This window comes from Lithobates pipiens, unplaced genomic scaffold (genome assembly GCF_037356315.1).
Source record: "Lithobates pipiens isolate NorthernLeopardFrog02 unplaced genomic scaffold, aLitPip1_a1.2 Scaffold_30, whole genome shotgun sequence".
NCBI classification, from domain to species: Eukaryota; Metazoa; Chordata; class Amphibia; order Anura; family Ranidae; genus Lithobates; species Lithobates pipiens.
Window position 1 is genome coordinate 60,976,613 of NW_027507791.1, and position 19,904 is coordinate 60,996,516.

The following is a 19,904-nucleotide window of genomic DNA, read 5'->3' on the forward strand; positions in this document are numbered from 1 at the left end:
CAATTTTTTTTATATTGCGAAAGATAATGTTACGCTGAGTAAATTGATACCCAACATGTCATGCTTCAAAATTGCACCCGCTCGTGGAATGACGTCAAACTTTTACCCTTTAAAATCTCCATGGGCGACGTTTAAAAAATTCCACAGGTTACATGTTTTGAGGTCTAGGACTAGAATTATTGTTCTCGCTCTACCGATCGCGGCGATACCTCACATGTGTGGTTTGAACACCATTTTCATATGCGGGCGCTACTCACGTATGCATTCACTTCTGCGTGTGAGCTCGTTGGGACAGGGCGCCTGAAAAAAAAAAATCGTATTTATTTTATTTTATTTTATTGATGTTAAAACTGTTTAAAAAAAATTGGGTCACTTTTATTTCTATTACAAGGAATGTAAACATCCCTTGTAATAGAAAAAAGCATGACAGGTCCTCTTAAATATGAGATCTGGGGTCAAAAAGATCTCACATCTCATATTTGGACTAATACAATTTGGACTAATGCAATAAAAAAAAAAAAAAATGTGTCATATGAAAAAATGACAACAAAAAAATGGCCCTTTAAGACGTATGGGCGGAAGTGACGTGTTGCCCTGCTATGGTACAGAGACAGGTGGGGGCCATCTTCCCCTCACTCGTATCCCTACCACGGAAGGAGAAGGACCCCATCAAACTCCGCTATTACCGATGGCTCTGGTAAGTGGCAGAGGGTGCGAGAGAGCGGTGGGAGGGGGGGTGGCCCCTCTCCCACCGCCGATAACAGTGATCTCACGGCGAATCCGCTGCAGCGACCACCATTATCATAAACAGAACCGCCCACTAAAAAGCTGCTGCTGTTACCGAGATATCTATCTTTAAAGTGCCGACGTATATATACAGTGGGCAGTCATTAAGTGGTTAACACAATGCATGCAAAAGCTGAGATAACATTAAAGCTGAAAGCCGGGCAGAGGTGGTGGTGGGAGAGGATGGCACCATCACCGCTGCCACCCCCCCAAGTACCACCGTTGCCTGCCACCCCCCAGTACACCGCCGCTGCCACCCCCAAGTACCACCGCTGCTACCCCTCAAGTACTGTACAACACCACCATTGCCACCCCCCCAAGTACACCACCACCACTGCCACCCCCAATTACCACCGCTGCCACCCCCCAAGTACTGTACACCACCACCGCTGCCACCCCACAAGTACACCACCACCACTGCCACCCCCCCAAATACCACCACTGCCACTCCTCAAGTACCACTGCTGCCACCCCTCAAGTACCACCGGTGCCACCCCCCAAGTACCACTGCTGCCACGCTCCAACTACTGTACACCACCACCTGGGTATATAGAAGACAGGCTAGGGTAGTAAAGAGTTTCCCCCTTCCCCTCCTCCAGGGTCTGCACTTACCTGCCGCCTCCCCAGCTCAGGAACTTGTGTGAGAAAGTTCCTCCCGACTCTATGATATGGGTGGAGCAAGGAAGGAGACTCGCTCTCACACTCATCTCCTGGCTCTAGTTGTCAGTGAAGCTTCCAGTGCGGAGTCAGTGAGAGTACCGTGCGGGACAGTGCTGTGTCAGGTAGCCTGTGATACTCTCATGGTAGGGCTGGCCCTGGACTAGGGGCTATGGGCATCAGATTCAGGGCTCTAGCCTCAATAGCCATACCCTAACAACACCACTGGCTGACATAAATACCTGCGTGGATTCTTTATTGGATCCCTCTGTATTTTTCCTCCCTGCCTGTGACAGTGGCTTGACACTAGGGGGTGGTGACATGGAGAAAAGAACTATCTTGTCACTGCCCAAGTGTGTCTCTACAGTCCCAAAGGTTGATGGGATATCTAGTTCTGTGAGGTACACAGGGCTTCATCGGAAATGACCTGTGGTCCCACACAGGACCCTCCGCCCTGCATCCAGCCATGGCAAGAATTTTGGCCATTACTAGTGATGTTACTGGTAGTTAAAATCTTAATTTTTTAATCAAATTAGACATTTTACAATGGACTGATGATGGAGAGTAGAGGATCTGGAGAAGTGTGAGGTAGACTCTGGAGTTCAGCTCTAATGCAATGCAATGGTGTGAATGGGCCCTAAGGCTCACCAATGCTCACCAATGGGAAAACATTCTACTTGGCACACATTGGTCGGGTGTCCTGAAGCCTGATAACAAATCTCAAACCCAACCCCTCATGTTACGTCATGTTAGGCATATCTGGGTCAACATATCTCTGCTACTCTGAGTCTGTGTGTGGAAGGGGAGGAGGTGAAACTTCTTCATTAAGACATATTTCTGATGCGTAGGCGAGAGTTTGTTCTTTTCTAAGGTATTATTTTCTGCAGCTCCAATTGTACAGAGCATGCCACTCATTTACTTCCTGCTGATCTCTGGGGGTAAGGCAAAATTAAAACATTTTTTTTTTTTTAATACATATAATTAGTAATGTATAATTTGTGTTTATTTCAGTTCTAGATAGATGCTGGTGGCTTCAGTCAACCATCTACATATTATATTAAGGACTGGGAAGTCATCTCATATCACCCACAATTTTTAGTGGGAATTGACTGACTCCCTTTATAGCAAGTAACAGACTCCTAATTTTGCTTGAAATTTGGCAAAGTGAAAATTCCTGTGGATTTATTTAGCAAACGATGTTATATAGCACTGTCATGGTAATCCCTCTTAGTCCAATGCCCCAATTGCCCCAAGTATATGTAAACTTAACCATTAAACTTCCATTAAGGCTTTACCATGTTAATTTAATTTCAGAAAAGTAATGTTTAATGGTTATTATCTTAAAATCTGCAGCATTATTTAAATAATATATGTCGATCCTGCCATGAAGGTCCTTGTTCCGATAATTCTTGTTATAGGGTGACAACTGTCTGTGAATGTTTCCTAAATGTACCCTTGCTTTGTCACCCAGCAAAGGGGCTTCTGATGCAGACCACAGGTGGCGGTTTCAACATGCATTATTAAAGTGGAAGTAAACCCATCGATTTAAACAGTTAAAAAAAAAAAAAAGGCATGCCGGGAATGCTAACTGCACATTGGTTGTGCTCTCAGCCAAACTATCAAACCATCCAATGGCTGGTGTCATAACGAATCACATGTGCAGCACCATAGCAGTTGAAGATTAAACAGAGGCAAAGATGGCAGCTTCCTTGGCTGAAAACGATAGGGGAGTTTACTTCCACTTTAAAGGCATGGCTCACTGTTGTCACCATTAGGAAACCCAACTTAAGGAACACCATGAAACCATTGCTGGAGTGGCGTGCAAAATAATTTGCAACATTAATCACGCAAAAGGTGTTTTGTGACATTGGACGGGACGTTTTACAGAGGAACTCTGTATAATGCATTACTGTACATGGTGTAGGGCTCATCTCTAAGCCGGGTTCTACCTTAACTGATTGCCGACCTGACACTGCAGTTATACTGTGGCAGAATGGCATGGGTAGGCGAATCGCCGTCATGTTACATCAGCTCCTAAGGCTGCCACTAGGGGCGTGCGCTGCTCGCTCCGTGATCGCTCGTAACACGGGGATAACCAGGTGTTTACACATTGATACAATATGTTGGCAACAAATGGGCGATCATTACAATACAGGGAATTGCTACAATATGTGGGCAGTGAGCAATCGGTACATGTAGGCAAAAAATGGCAATTTTTACAACATACGAGTAGCAATTATGGGAATATGACACACATGCCTCATCTTAGCCCAAAAGGCCTCATTAAAGCAGGCTCCTACTTCCTCTGTGTGTTCATGCTGCTGCTACATGTTGTGCATGGCAATCTCAGCCCTGTCATCCAGCCAAAAAGTCTTGAGTAAGCACAGACTAGGTTAGCCATTTTTATTGCACACTGCAGCTTGCTGTATCCAGGATGGAGCATACCCCCTTCGCTAAACAAATATGGCAGTCACCTAAATTTATAGCTGGCTATTAGTGTATGGTGCATATAGAGGGGCTTTTCACAGAACAAGCAAAGTAAAATTTTTTTAGCCAGCAAAAAACAAAACAAAAAAAAACAACAAAACAAGACAAAAAAAAATCTGAGGAAGAAGGTAATCCTTTGAAACGCATCAGCCGACAGTGACCCCTGTAATCTCCTCTGTTACCATCTGGAGTCTGTTGCCACTTTGACCAATTGCTATCATCTGGAGACTATTTGTATCACGAGTTTTCGCCCATACATTTGTGAGGAGTTTCCTATTTTATTCTTAATAAAATGTATCTAAGGATAATGCACAAGGTTGGAGCACCCTTGTTTTGTTTCTTTCCTCAAAAAATAAAAGATGGTGTCTAAATTTTTTTGTTAAAAAAAAAGAACATTTGCAAATATATGTAGAAGCCACTCAACCTCATCAAGACCCCTCTGTGTAGTATAGTCCTAACTCTATCTAAGATAGTTTCCATATTGAAGCATACAATATATCGCAATGGATCAATTCAGGCAGCCCATTCCTCCTTAAAGGCACAGGGACTCACCAGAAGCCCAGCATAGAACAATGGGAGCTGAAGGCATTCAGGTAGTAAGAAATCTGTCCAAAAATTGAATTCTGCATTTGGAGAGGACTTGCTCTGTACTATGCGGTTCACAACAAATAAGATAAGCTACACATCTTTAACCTCTTAAGGACTGTCCCACATACATATACTGCGGCAGGGCAGCCCTTAAACGCAAAATCACATACCTGTACGTGATATTCTTCTTTGGCTCTGGGACGTCCGCCACCGGAGCTCCAATCCAGCTGTGATTGGACACAGCAGGTCTGGCGGAACACGATGTCCGCGGAAACCTGGTGATCGTTCGTAGAGAGGCAGAACGGCAGTCTGCATATGTAAACAAGGCCACCGTTCTGCCACAAAGGAAGATGGAGATCTGCTAAGCAGAAACATGGATCTCTGTTTTCCTTTAGTCAAAGCACATCCCCCCACAGTTAGAAAGCACACATGGGGGACACATTTAACCCCTTGATTGCCCCTGATGTTAACCCCTTCCCTGCCAGTGCAATTTATACAGTGCCCATGCATTTTTTTTTTAAACCGATCACTGTATTGGTGTGAATGGTCCCAAAAAAGTGTTATGTTATGATTTTTTTTTTCATTGTATAACAGAAACAAAGAATTTTTTTTTTTCTTTCTTTTTTTTTCATTTATTTAGCAAACAATAAAAAACCCAGTGGTAATGAAATACCACCAAAAAGAAAGCTCTATTTAAGTGAAAAAAAAATGATAAAAATGTTATATGGGTACAGCCTGAGCACGCAATTGTCATTCAAAGTGCAACAGCGCTGAAAGCTGAAAATTGCCCTGGTCAAGAAAGGGGTGAAAATGCCCAGTACTGAAGTAGTTAAACAGTGCGTTGAGATTGGGTTAAAAGTTAGAGACTCCATGTAAGGATGTTCTTCCACTACATAGTTTGGTGTCATCTGCAAACACTGAAATGGTACTTTTAATCCCAATCTCTATATCACCTACAGGATAAATAGGTTGTATGTAAGGGTCCCAACACTGAACCTTATGGTACACTGCTGATAACCTTAGACCATTCAGAGGATGAATCATTAACCAATACTCCCTGAATACGGTCTTTTAGACATTTTTCTATCCATTTGAGCCTGTAGGCTTTACTGTACACAGTAGCCGTATGTGACTATGTGAAACGCTTTTGCAAAATCCAAGTCTACTATATTCACAACCAGTTTTTGCTTACCTCTTTTACCATTTTCCAAAGTGTTAAAGGAAACTTAAATCTACAATACATGTCTCAATAACAAAGCCCACAGGCTGAATCTGACCCTCCAGGCCATTTCATCTGGCCCTCGCACCTCTCTTGAAGCTTTGGCAAGCCGCTTGTTTCTGCCTCCATCTTGTCTCAGCAGCAGAGAGGAGGACAGAACTTCTCTGCCACATTCTGTGCTTCTCCTGCCAGGCCCTGTGCCCAATACAGATCTAGCATACCCTCATCTCAGCCTCCCCTGGTCTCACCATTCAGTTGGCTCCAACCCTCCTCTGGTCATTTTCCAGACCCTGCACTTTCTGTTTCTCTGCTCCATCTCCAGCTTCTTCCCGGCAGCAGCACAAGGTAATGGGGGGGCACTGTGATGTAAGGGAGGGCAGGGGACTCTTGACTTCTGATGGTGGGGCGCTCTTGACATCTGATGGTGGGGGGTGTGGTGCTCTGGACATCTAGTCTTACAACTGGCACTTTGAGGGCAACCATAATGCCGATGCGGCCCGCAATGAATTGAAGTTTGACACCCCTGATCTACACCATTTAAGAATGCCATTTAAATATCAACAAAAATAGTTTTATATGGGTTGCATTTTCACTGTCCTGCAAAATTACTTTTACCTACAAAATAAGAACATTTGTGAGGTTTTATTCTATAGGATATTGGAGAAGAGTGATTGTGTGCAATGTATATTAAGCCAAAGGTTCACTTTGTTATTACAGCTGTTGGGATATTTCTATATCAGCCCCAGGACATCATCTTTGTAACTGCCAGTGGCACTGTGAATATCTCCTGCATCTCTAATACTACATATGTATTAAATGACATTGGGAGAATTTTCTGGTATCGGAAGACATGGAGAGATGGGAATATTCTGACAAGAGTTGCATCGTGTGCGACTATGAGATCACAAACCTATTCCTGTAGAGTGGACACAAATGGCTATACTATAACATTCTTCAACATTCAGCCTGAGGACTCCGGAATGTATTACTGTTCATGTCTTCATTTAAGATCGTTGTTCTTTGCTAATGGAACAATGATAATCGCTGGAGGTAAACTATTCTCCCTTTCAGAACTGTATTCATTTTGGAACATTCAAGGCTATGCATGCACAACAATCCAAATCTTTGTGAGGGTAAAAATCTTTGTAAAAACTTGAGTTAGAGACAGAAGAAGGAAGGATAGATGAGTAGGATGAGGACTCCAGAAGTGACATTTGCCTGTCACTGCCACTTAGAGCTGTGGTGAACTCTTATGCCGCGTACACGCGATCGGACTTCCCGCTAACAAATCCTTGGATTTTTGTTCGAAGGTTGTTGGCTCAAACTTGTCTTGCAAACACACAGTCACACAAATGTTGGACAACAATTCCGAATGTGGGAACGCAGTGATGTGCAACGCGTACAAGGAGCCAAGGAAAAAGAAGTTCAATAGCCGGCGCGGCTCCTTCTGCTTGATTCCGAGCCTGCGTGAACTTTTGTGTGACGGCCTTGTGTACACACGATCAGACTTTCCGACAACAAAGTTTTGTTGGAGGAAAATTTGAGAACCTGCTCTCAAACATTTGTTAGTGGAAAGTCCGACAGCAAATGTTGGATGGATACACACAGACTGAATTTCCGAAAACAAGCTCAGATCCAACATTTCCCGTCGGAAAGTCCGATCGCGTCATAACCTTTCCCAGGCTTTAAATTAACATAGAATTACAAAACGAGGATTGATTACTTCTACATAATAGTAAAGCTAGGATTTCTGATTGGCAATGGCAGATAGTAGAAATGGGTGATTCAGCCTGCTTTTATTTTAGTTTTGGGTCTACTAACTTTTTAAAATGTAATTATAACCTAAACTTTTTTTGTCATTTGACAGGGATACAAAATGAGTTGTTTTTATTGCCCTTTGTGTCCCTCTATTAATTTCTTTTAATTTCCTCTCCCAGAGATTAAATAGAAAGTGAGACAAAATCTCTCTAAACCATTCAACCCTCACATTTTGGATTTTCTATCACCTTCTGTCTGGTGAAAATGGTCACAAAGGCAAACAGAAAGGGTAAATCTTCATAGACAGCAGGTTCTGATCCAGTGCTGTCCGATATCCTTCAATCAGCCCACCTATATAAAAGACCTGCTAGGCAGCCCACTGGTTAAAGAAGGAGCGTACATGGTAGGCTGGCAATGCCGCTGCTAATGGTAGGGTAGAGTTTTAGTGTTGTCAACCTGCAATAGGAGTCTGGCAGGATCTCCATGTGATAAACCTAGAAACAGAGTCACAAGAAATGATTAAAAACTGAATTTCAGGTATGGACCAATGTATGTACGCATGTTCAATACCTTGTCAATCCCTGTAGAAGTAGAAAATCACTGTAGTAGCCACCACTATATCAGTGATCCTTGCTGTCTTCCAGGTCCTTTGCCAAGAGCCTTTCCTGCTGTATAGTATCCACGGGGGGCCACTCGCTTAGCACGGCACCATTCAGAGAATGCTTTTCATTTACATAATGATTCTCTGCATTCTGCAGAAAGTAACGAGCTATGGAATGCATACTTTCATAGGTCGAAGATGGACCAATGTAACTATGCAAAAATCCATACCTGGAATTCCATTTTCATAAAGTGAGAAAAGAGTTACGTTTTTGTTAGGTTTTTTTTTTTTTGGCGGGGCAGGGAAACAGACTGCAAAAAAACTCAGAAATTCTAATGCTTCCTGACTACTTGTGTTCCAGTTGTTGAGAATTTCTATAACTTTACTTTCCCTGTGGGAATAGGGATACAAATGGCAATATAAACTGACTGAGACTTTAAAGCCCTGTACATACGATCGGACTTTCCGATGGAAAATGTTCGATGACAGGTCGCTGCCGGTAAATCCAACTGTGTGTATGCTCCATCGGACATCTGTTGTCGGACTTTCCGCCAACAAATGTTGGCTAGCAGGTTTTCAAATTTTCCATGGACAAATGTGTGTTGTTGGATTATCTGAGCATGTCTACACAAGTCCATCGGACAAAAGTCCAACGTACAAACATGCAGGCTCTGAAGCAAGGATGAGCCAGAAGCGGTCGGTCTTGTAAACTAGCGTTAGTAATGGAGAATAAACATTAGTGACGCAAATTATGAAATCTCCAAATGCAGAGCACAATTCTCTTCTTCTTTAATTGGATAATAATGAAGCTGCTTTGCTGGTGATACTGATGGATTTATTGCAAACGAAGTTTCAAAGCTTTTTATTATTTTATTTTAGCTTTTATTATGCTTTTTTTTTTTTTTTATTTGGGCAAGTAACCACAACACTAGGGATGAGCTTCGTGTTCGAGTCGAACGTACGTTCGACTCGAACATTGGCTGTTCGGGCGTTCGGCGAATTCCGAACGTTTGGGCCGTTCGCGTCAAAATTCGAGTGACGCGCACGCGGACCACAATGCACTGTGGTGGCGCAGTGCATTGCTGCCCCATGATTGGCCAAGCATGCACTGTGACCCCGCATGCTTGGCCAATCGCAGCGCCGGCAGCGAGGAGAGCCATGATTGGCCACAGGCATCCTGCCTGTGGCCAATCATAGCTCAGGCTGTGTAGTGCACGCCCCGCACTATATAAGGCCGCCTTTGAGGCGGCTTCGTGTAGTGTGTTACTTAGCATCTGAAGCAGTGGGTGTTCTGTGTACCTTCAACACAGTACACACCAATCGTTTTTGGCTGATTTCCTATCTTGCTGCTGTGTAGTGGTTGTTGTCTGTGCCCTGACTGCAGTATACACCACTATATTCACCTCACCTATATAGCTAGTGATCTAGCTTTAACCACTTAACAACTGCCCATTGCCGATTAACGGCTTCAGGGGGGTTGTTTAACTCTAAGAGGCCGTTAATTATTATTGCCAATACTCTGCAATACCAGTGCATACTCTGCAGTACCCTGCCATTACTCTGCAGTACCCCGCCATTACTCTGCAGTGCTGTACCCTGCCATTACTCTGCAGTGCAGTACCCTGCCATTACTCTGCAGTACCCCCCATTACTCTGCAGTAACCCCCATTACTTTGCAGTACCCCCCAATACTCTGCAGTACCCGCCATTACTCTGCAGTACCCCCAATACACTGCAGTACCCCCCAATACTCTGCAGTACCCGCCATTACTCTGCAGTAACCCCCATTAACCTGCAGTACCCCCCAATACTCTGCAGTACCCGCCATTACTCTGCAGTACCTGCCATTACTCTGCAGTACCCCCAATACTCTGCAGTACCCTGCCATTACTCTGCAGTACCCGCCATTACTCTGCAGTAACCCCCATTACTCTGCAGTACCCCCCAATACTCTGCAGTACCCGCCATTACTCTGCAGTACCCGCCATTACTCTGCAGTACCCCCAATACTCTGCAGTACCCTGCCATTACTCTGTAGTACCCCCCAATACTCTGCAGTACCCTGCTATTACTCTGTAGTACCCCGCCAATACCCCGCCAATACTCTGTAATACCCTGCCATAAATTGCCATACCCAGCCATACTCAGAGATACCCAGCCATACTCGGTGATACCCTGAAATACCCAGCCATAGACGCCCCCCACCCCTCACCGCCCTCCGGTGCTTCTACCAACTCGCCAGTACGATCAAAGCCAGAATCTTTTTTTTATTTTTTATTTCAGGCTTCCCAGCCTAGAGCTGAGATGTGGGGTCATATTGACCCCCCAGATTTCACTGTAAAGAGGACCTGTCACCCCATATTCCTATTACAAGGGATGTTTACATTTCTTGTAATAGGAATAAAAGTGATCAAAAATATATTTTTGGGGAAAAAAATGTCAAACTAACATAAATAAAGTAAAATGAACAATAAAAAAATAAAATAAAAATTAAAGTGCCCATGTCCCCATGTGCTCGCATGTGCCACACATGTGAGGTATCGCCGAGAATGTTAGAGCGAGAGCAATAATTCTAGTCCTAGACCTCCTCTGCAACTCAAAACATGTAACCAGTAAAAAAAAAATTAAAGCGTCGCCTATGGGGATTTTTTAAGTAGCGACGTTTGGCGCCATTCCACGGGCATGTGCAATTTTGAAGAGTGACATGTTTGATATCTATTTACTCAGCATAACTTCATCTTTCACTTTATGCAAACATTGGGCTAACAAGTGGTTAATAATAGAGCTTGCAGTCAGTAGTGTTAGGAGATGTACCCAGTACATACCGCTATAATATAGGGCAGGCCCCTACTTTCAAACATCCAACTTACAAACATCTCCTACTTGCAAACGCAAGGAGACAGCAGCAAGTGAGATGAAAAAAGATGGACGACAAAACAAATTATACAGGGGTGATAACCCTTCCCTATGTTTTCCAAAAAGCTTAAAGATAGTTTTTTTGACTGGAGCTACACTTTAAAAATGTACCGGTTGAAAATGACAAACAGATTCAACTTAACACAACAAACCTACACAGTCCCTGTCTTGTTTGCACCGCCTGTATACTGCTGTTCTGAGTATATAGGGCCTGGGGGCCACACGCATTTCCTTTTTTTAATATGGGTACGGGGTTCCCCTTAATATGCGTACAAGACCCAAATAGGCTGGTAATGGGCAGGGAGGGCTACCCATGCCATTTTTCTCAATGATTTTCAACCATATTGCAGGAACCAGATATAACATTAAAACCGCAAGCAGTTTTAAATGGTGTTATTTCCGTTTAATGTCATTTTGTGCAGGGACTGTTCTAAACACGGGAAACACGTGGCACTTCACAGGCATACTACAGACACCCCCCAGGCACCATATTTAAAGGAATATTTCACTTTCTTTTTTTCACTTTAATCGTCATTAAAATCAGTGCTCCCGCCAAAACGGCAGTTTTTAAAACTTTTTTTTGCAGTGACCCATGTCCCCTGAGGCAGGAGGCAGGTCCCCAAACCCTTTTTAGGACACTATCTTGCATATTAGCCGTTAAAATTAGCACTTTCCAATTCGAACGTTCGAATCCCATAGACTTCAATGGGGTTCTAACGTTCGTACCGAACGCGGGGGTCGTTCGCAAGTTCTGGTGCGAACCGAACCGGGGGGTGTTCGGCTCATCCCTACACAACACCATTATCCCGTAGTTTTTAAGATCAAAGCTACAGCTATGTTGGTGTCCCTTGTCAATTTTACATTGTATTTTTTAAAATTTAACTGCCTACTCCCAAACTGTCATTTGAAGTAAAACACATAGCCAAGTATTATTCTCCACAATTTTTTTTATTGTGCATTTAAAAAAGAAAACAAATACAATTAGACATGCAATCTGCCAATAAAACTTAACCAAAAAATTGCATTCTATGCATCCAAAAATATAGAAAATATACCAAATCAAATCATTATTCAACCCAAAAAATAATGTCAAAGCAATAACTCCATGGCTAATAATAAATAACACGTTATCTCCTCCGATTCCGTAACATGTCTGATTGACGAACAGCCATTCAGAAACGAACTGAAAAGTGCTAAATGAAAAAAACTAAAAGAAGAGCGCAAATCAACACTCACCAAACTTCTACTAACACTAAATTAGTAGAAGGAGTCCAAAGAGTGGTGCCAAAGAGTTGAAAAAACACGTAGTACATTGGTATGTTCATAATGTTGGCCAACATTTGTTTGGCCATGTGTATGCAAGACAGGTTTGAGCCAACGCCCTTCAGACAAAAGTCCACTGTTTTGTTGGTCAACAATATAATCGTGTGTACGAGGCTTAAGCGTTTTCTGCTCTGTCCAAAGGAAAAACAAAATGTTTGGCTGGTTGTTCTTTAAATTGATAACATTCATACATTTTGGATTGAAATGTTGTAGAAAGTTCAGTAATCAGATGTTGGTAATTTCACATTTTCAGATAATTCCAACACCAACAATATTGGTTATCTCCTGATTACTTCACAGCAACCTACTCCTAACAGTACTATCCAGCTGGCTTGTATAGCGAGAACGTCTCTTGATAAAGGCCATGTGACCTGGAACATCTCTGGAACACGACACACGGGCAGAAGAACCTCTACAAAGCTCCTTGATGGTACATGGACATTATTGAACCTCCTCACCCTTCCCAGAGACAGCTGGAACTATGGAAACAATGTGACCTGTGAAGTCTGGTTCAGCTCTTCTCGTATCGAGATCCATGGGACAATACCACATAGAGGTAATAATGGGCTTGTCTTTTTTACCACTAAGCCAACTGCCTTGCTAAAGAAGCTTTTTTACCTTATGTATTGCAACTCAAAGAGGACATGCATTTCTAGACAGCATCTTTAGATAGCATTGCAATAAGCTATGGACCACTAGAGTCCTCTGAATATTAATTTTTTTGCACTATAAACAAAAAAGACAAACAATTTTGAATTATTTTTTTTCCGCTATAAAACATATCCAAAAAAAAAAAAATGTAAAAAAATGAAATGTCTTCAACAATTTAGGCCAATACATATTCTGCTACATATTTTTGGTAATCCAAAAAATCCCAATAAGAGTATATTTTTTTTTTTTCAAAAACATTTTATTGAAGTTTACACATCAATACAGATAATCAGATTAGCATATAATAGATGAATAACAATGGTTCAGTTACAATTGCCAAAGAATAACAGGCGGACGCAGCCGCCAACAAACATATGAGAACCTTTAAGGCAGTATGCGACTTTTCAGAAAAAGAACAAGGAAAAATATCAGGAGAAAAAACAAGAATGACATGGGGAAAAAACTGTGAACCATCATGTAATAAGTTGTCTTATTACCTAAACAGCTAAGGTAAACCACCGAATCTCAGAGGCTAATTGAGTGGAGTAAAATAAGAGTATATTGATTGGTTTGCGTAAAAGTTATTTTTTTATTTTTATTTTTTTACTAGTAATGACGGTGATCAGAAGCTTATAGCGGGACTGCGATATTGTGCTGGACAGTCGGGACACTAACTTTTTGGGGACCGGTGACACTAATAAAGTGATCAGTGCTAAAAATATGCACTGTTGCTGTACTAATGACACTGGCTGGAAGGGGTTAAACAACAGGGACTATCAAAGGGTGACTGTGTGTCTGACCAGTGTTTTACTACTGTGGAGGAGGTGCTTTTACTATGGGAAGGCACTGACCCCTATTCCTGCTTTGCAGGCACACAGGATCAATGTGTTCCAGGGGCAGACTGACCATTCAACCACTCGGGCACTGCCCGAGGGCCTTGGGCCACTAGGGGGCCCCATCAGGGTTGCCAGCCTAAGTAAAACCAGGGACAGTATGTAAAAATCTGTGGTTATTTTTTACATCTGTTTCTGAAATGTCTCTTACTGACATCCTTTTGGTCAAAAAATCCAGAAATCATAGCTGCCCCACCTCTCCAGTACCTTCTCAACCAATAGAAACATGTCTGGGTATACTGTGTGTACATGTATGTGTGTACTGCATGATTGTATACTGTGTGTGTGTATACTGTGCGGCCCCATAATCTCTGATTGCCTGGGAGCCCCATCATCTCCTATTGCCCGGGGGCCCCATGAGTTGTCAGTCCGCCCCTGATGTGTTCCCTACTGACAGAACAGATTTGCCATTCTGGCTCTCTGCCTAATGATCAGGGCCGCTGATAGGCCAGTACAACTGGCCCTGTTGTACCGGGCCTGGCCAGCAGGGGGGGCCCGGGAAACCTGTCCACAGAACTAATTAATATGAAAAAAAATAAAAAATCCTCCAGCCACCATGACCAAACATCTGTCTGCTTCATCCTCCCCTTCCCCCCTGTTACTTTTTGAGTTTTTTATTTTTTTTTATTTTGAGCTCAGTATCTGCAGGTGGCGACAGGGGGAGGGACTATTTTTTCTATTTCGGGCACGGAAGAATGTCTCTTCCGCGCCCGCTCCTCATGCTGGCTCAAGTCCCGGCCAGCATGTCGTTTCCTGGCGCCACGGCGTAATTCCTCTCCCTCTGCTCTGAAGCAGTGAAGCGAGCGGGGTCGCCAGTGGCAGAAGAAAAAAAGAAGCAGCTGGCATGACTGGAGTAGTTTATGGACACCGGCACTCTAGGCAGCAGCAAGATCATGGAAAAAGTGACTCCTGGGGCCAGGTGTGTTGATTCGAGATCTACTAATACTACTGCAGCAGCATATATATATATACATATATATATATATATATATATATATATATATATATATATATATATATATATATATATATATATATATATATATATATATATATATATGTGGATATATATATATATATATATGTATATGTGGATATATATATATATATATACATATGTGTGTATATATATATATATATATATATATATATATATATACATATACATATATATATATATACATATATATATATATATATATATATATATATGTATGTGTGTGTATGTGTATACCGTATATACTCGAGTATAAGCCGAGATTTTCAGCCTCTTTTTTGAGGCTGAAAGTGCCCCCCTCGGCTTATACTCGAGTCATCGCCGTCTGACTGCTCGATCAGCGTATCGAGCAGACAGACGGCGGACATACTACAATTTGAAAGCCGCGCCTCCTTCTCCGCCTCCGCCTGTGATAGGCGGAACACTGAATTTCCCAGCAGCCTGTGTTCCGCCTATCACGGACATCGTCTCATCCTCGTCCGTAGTACGAGGATGAGACGATATCGGTGATAGGCGGAAAACAGGCTGCTGGGAAATTCAGTGTTCCGCCTATCACAGGCGGAGGCGGAGGCGGGGCTTTTGAATTTTAGAATGGCCGCCGAGGCGATCCTGGCAAGGCACGGGACGGAGGCAAGGCAAGGCACGGCACGGGACGGGACGGGACGGAGGCAAGGCACGACACGACACGGGACGGAGGCAAGGAGGCAAGGCACGGCACGGGACGGAGGCAAGGAGGCAAGGCACGGCACGGGACGGAGGCAAGGAGGCAAGGCACGGGACGGAGGCTCGGGACACAGGTAGGCTGGACACACACACACACACACACACACACACACACACACACACACACACACACACACACACGGACACACACACATGGACACACACACACAGGGATGGATGGATGGAGACACACACACACAGGGATGGATGGATGGATGGAGACACACACACACAGGGATGGATGGATGGAGACACACACACACAGGGATGGATGGATGGATGGACACACACAGGGATGGATGGATGGATGGACACACACACACACAGGGATGGATGGATGGATGGACACACACACACACAGGGATGGACGGACACACAGGGACGGACACACACACAGGGATGGACAGGCATGTCTCACCCTCGGCTTATACACGAGTCAATAAGTTTGCCAGTTTTTTTGGGGGTAAATTGGGGGCATCGGCTTATATTCGGGTCGGCCTATACTCGAGTATATACGGTATATATATATATATATATATATATATATATATATATATATATACGTGTGTTTTTGTTTTTTTTTCAAAATAGTTTTTATTTTTTTGTTTTTTTTAAAAGTAAAAACCGCAGAGGTGACCAAATACCACCACGAGAAAATAAATATCACTTGTAGACAAGTCTGCACTTTTTTTCAAGGCAAGGTCTGGGGAGGGGCCAGGAGTGGGGCTAAGGCTAGGTTCACACTGCTGCGGGTGGGAGATCCGGATGTGATTCGCACCGCACTGCAGTGCAAATCACATCCGATCTCTGTAGCGATGCGAGTTCAGCCATACAGATAGTATGGCTGAATTCGCATCGCTCCCGCCGCAAACTCGCACGGGACCCTTTTTTTGGTCCGCAGCAGAATCGGATCGCATGGGTGTTCACACCATGCGATCCGATTCCTGTGCGAGTGTGCAGATCGCACTGCGATATGCGGACGGATCTGGGGGTGTCATTAACATTTCATTGACACTCCCAGCAGTCCGCATAGGGCAGTGTGAACTGCCGGCGGGAGGCATGCGATGCGGGAAAACACCGCGGATTTGCGGCGTTCCCGCATCGCTATGGTGTGAACCCAGCCTTAAGGAGGGACCAGGGGCAGGGTCAAGCGTGGAACTGAAGGGGGCCCCGTCAGGTAGGCTGTACGGGGCCCCATGATTTCTATCAGCGGCCCTGCTAATGATGGGTGGGTGTCGGTGGACATTAAGTCCACGGTACCCGCAGATCAGCTCCCGCTGTGTCTAATTACAGTGGGAGTGCATGCCCCAGACCCAGGAGTGTCGGATCACATACTGTAATAGTTAGGTGATCCGGCGCAGAGTGGCTGCCCTGCCGCAGTATATGTGAGGTGGACAGTCATAAAGTGGTTAACACACTGCAGTAGACTTGGCTAGTATGAATGAGCCCCAAATGGTAGCAATTACAAAACTTCTCTATAAAGAGAAAAGACAGAAAGCAATATTTTTTGTTCTAATTAATAACCAAATACAGGTCAATACTGGATGAACATCATCCATACCACTCATAATAAAGGCAAGATTTGTGGGTAAACCACATACTGTATGCTCAGAAGGCAGGCAAGGCCATTAGGGACCTCTCTTGATGATTCACTTACTCTGGTTAATAGGACACAAATACAACACCATGGGGGGTCATGGATTATCTCTCCCTAGCTTAGAGTGATACTAAATAGTGATGGACGAACTTCCGACGGGACGTTTCGCGAAAGCGAAATGCGAACGGACCCAAACGTTCGCGAAACCGAACGTTCGCCGCGGGCCCCATTGACTTCAATGGGAGGCGAACTTTGCAAACCTTCATGTCGAATTTGCGGCCACGTGGTAATTATTAGGGGGTAAAACGTAGTCCCACCATCTGGACAATGACATAATACATGTATGAGGTGAATTTGGGATCGATAACTACAAGCATTTTTATTTTATTTGGGAAATTGTTCTAACAATTCAGGACTATGGAGCTAATGAAGGCAATGGAGGAGAGGGAAGGTCAGGGACCAGGGTAGGCAAAGAAGAGGGTGCAGGAGATGATCACCAGCAGCGTGACATACCGGAATGACACATGCACCGTGATAGAGGCATCTGACAGCAGCACCGTAATACAGAGCACTGACAGCAGCACCGTGACATACAGCGCTGACAGCAGCACCGTGACATACAGCGCTGACAGCAGCACCGTGACATACAGCGCTGACAGCAGCACCGTGACATACAGCGCTGACAGCAGCACCGTGACATACAGCGCTGACAGCAGCACCGTGACATACAGCACTGACAGCAGCACCGTAAGCAGCCCCAGGAGGAAGTCAGCACAGCACAGGGATGGTGTGATCCCCTCATAATAAGAACCCCCAGGAGGAAGTCAGCACAGCACAGGGATAGTGTGATCCCTTCATAATAAGAACCCCCAGGAGGAAGTCAGCACAGCACAGGGATATCATAAGCAGCCCCAGTAGAAATATGACACCGCTCAACCTCTTCAAAGAGGAGGGTAGGGGCATATAGTACGGTGTGCTTTTTTGGGTCAAGGAAGTGAGCAGACTGTACGTCAGTCCCTATACCGCTGAAGGACTGCTGCAGTATAGGGCAGCGGTCAGCAGTGGTGCACGTCAACCCTATCTATTGTGGACCGATAGCGGTCCTTACAGAACAGCAGACTGTACCGCACTCAAGCCTATGTACCGTAGCACCCTATACCAAGTTACCAGTCCTTATAAGAACTTTTGTGGAACAAGTGAGTTGTGAATGTTTAGCAGACTGCAGCAGAAGGGCAGCAGTCAAGTATAATATCCTTTCTATATTTGGAAGAAAGAATATTATACATGTACAAGCCTATTACTGTACCACTGATACCAGTCCTGAAAAGAACCTTTGTGGAACTAATAATAACAGCAAGTCTTTAAAATTACCCTCACTGCCTGACAACACTGCTTCCTTCCTGTCCCTATACAAATTGGCAAAAAAAGAGAACGATTAGTGGTTACTGGAACAGCTCTTTTGTGGACCTTGATAGTAACAGCTAATGATGATGATGATGATGATGATGATGAAAGACTAATCTGGCTGTCCCTGTAGCATACACCGTCCTTTCCCTTTCTCTAAACTAACAAAAGACACTCAGGCTGCTGCAAGAATCAGCAGCACAGCAAACCTATCAACACCTAACACCTATACCAGTCCTGAAAAGAACTTTTGTGTACCAAATAGCTAGTGGTTTATCTCTCCCTACTCCACACAGGAACCTGTCCCTATCGTAACAGAAGAAAGAATGTAAAATGGCCACCGGATCGGGTGTATTTATAGGTTAGGGGGAATGTCCAAGTGTCCATGTGCTGTCATGTCTCAATTGGCTGTCCTGTATCACATGATAAACGTGTCACCAAAGGTTAAAGTTCTTGTATACATTAAACACGTAAGTCCGCCGCGGCGAACGACGGAAAAAGGCGTTCGAACGTGCGGACCGCGAATGTCGGAAATTCGCCGCGAAACGACCGCCGGGCGAAACGTTCGTCCATCACTAATACTAAACACACATTGTTTAATTTACATTATCCCTTATCTTTCTGTATATGGATGATGACACTGCAATTTTAATAAAAAAACAAACAAAAAAAGTACCTTCTTCCTAATTGATATACAGCTGTCACATGACCCAGCTCTTCCCCAGACTCTCTGTAGGGAAACATTGACAGGAGTAACTTCTAGTCCTCTGCTGCTGGTCACATGTTTTATATAGTCATATGACCTGCTCAGATGTGATAGGATAGAAACTCACTGAAAACTGAGCATGTGCAGAGCTGCAAAATCCCTAGCTGCAGTGGGGACATGGACAGAAGGTGGAGATAAAGTACAACAGCAGGATCAACCAGGAGTTTTGCAGAATACAGAAAACAAATCTCATAGTGACTGAGTGAGTATGAACAGCATGTAATACACTATTTATTCATATTTGTTTTTTATGATGTGGGCTTAACCACTTCCGGACCGCCCACTGTAGTTATACGTCGGTAATTTGAAGAGGAAAATCATTGTTATGGCAGCAGTTAGCTACCATAACCCCAGTATCCTCTTCTTGAGTCAGCGGTTCAGATAAAAGTGGTCTCTGCGGCGGATTCGCCACAAGATCACTCTTATCGGCGGCGGGAGAGTGCCCCCTCCCTCCGGTGCCCTTCACTGCTTACTGGAGCCATCGGCAGTGGCGCAGGCGATCGGATCTTCACCCATGCTGGGCATGGAGATGAGCGAG

At 44.0% G+C, this 19,904-nt stretch overlaps 1 protein-coding gene across 2 annotated transcripts in view; it reads left to right on the top strand.

Moving 5' to 3' along the window:
- Positions 1-2,238: 2,238 nt before the first annotated feature.
- The window catches only part of LOC143942906 (uncharacterized), a 42,054-nt gene continuing 24,388 nt past the window's right edge, over positions 2,239-19,904 (top strand). The window contains exons 1-3 of one of the 2 annotated variants that reach the window (XM_077464325.1): positions 2,245-2,381; positions 6,455-6,787; positions 12,589-12,891. In XM_077464325.1, the coding sequence (XP_077320451.1) occupies positions 2,348-2,381; positions 6,455-6,787; positions 12,589-12,891 (670 nt within the window). In that variant the 5' untranslated portion in view covers positions 2,245-2,347. Of the gene's footprint in view, positions 2,382-6,454; positions 6,788-12,588; positions 12,892-19,904 lie in introns of both variants that reach the window. The other variant, XM_077464326.1, reaches the window with a different exon arrangement.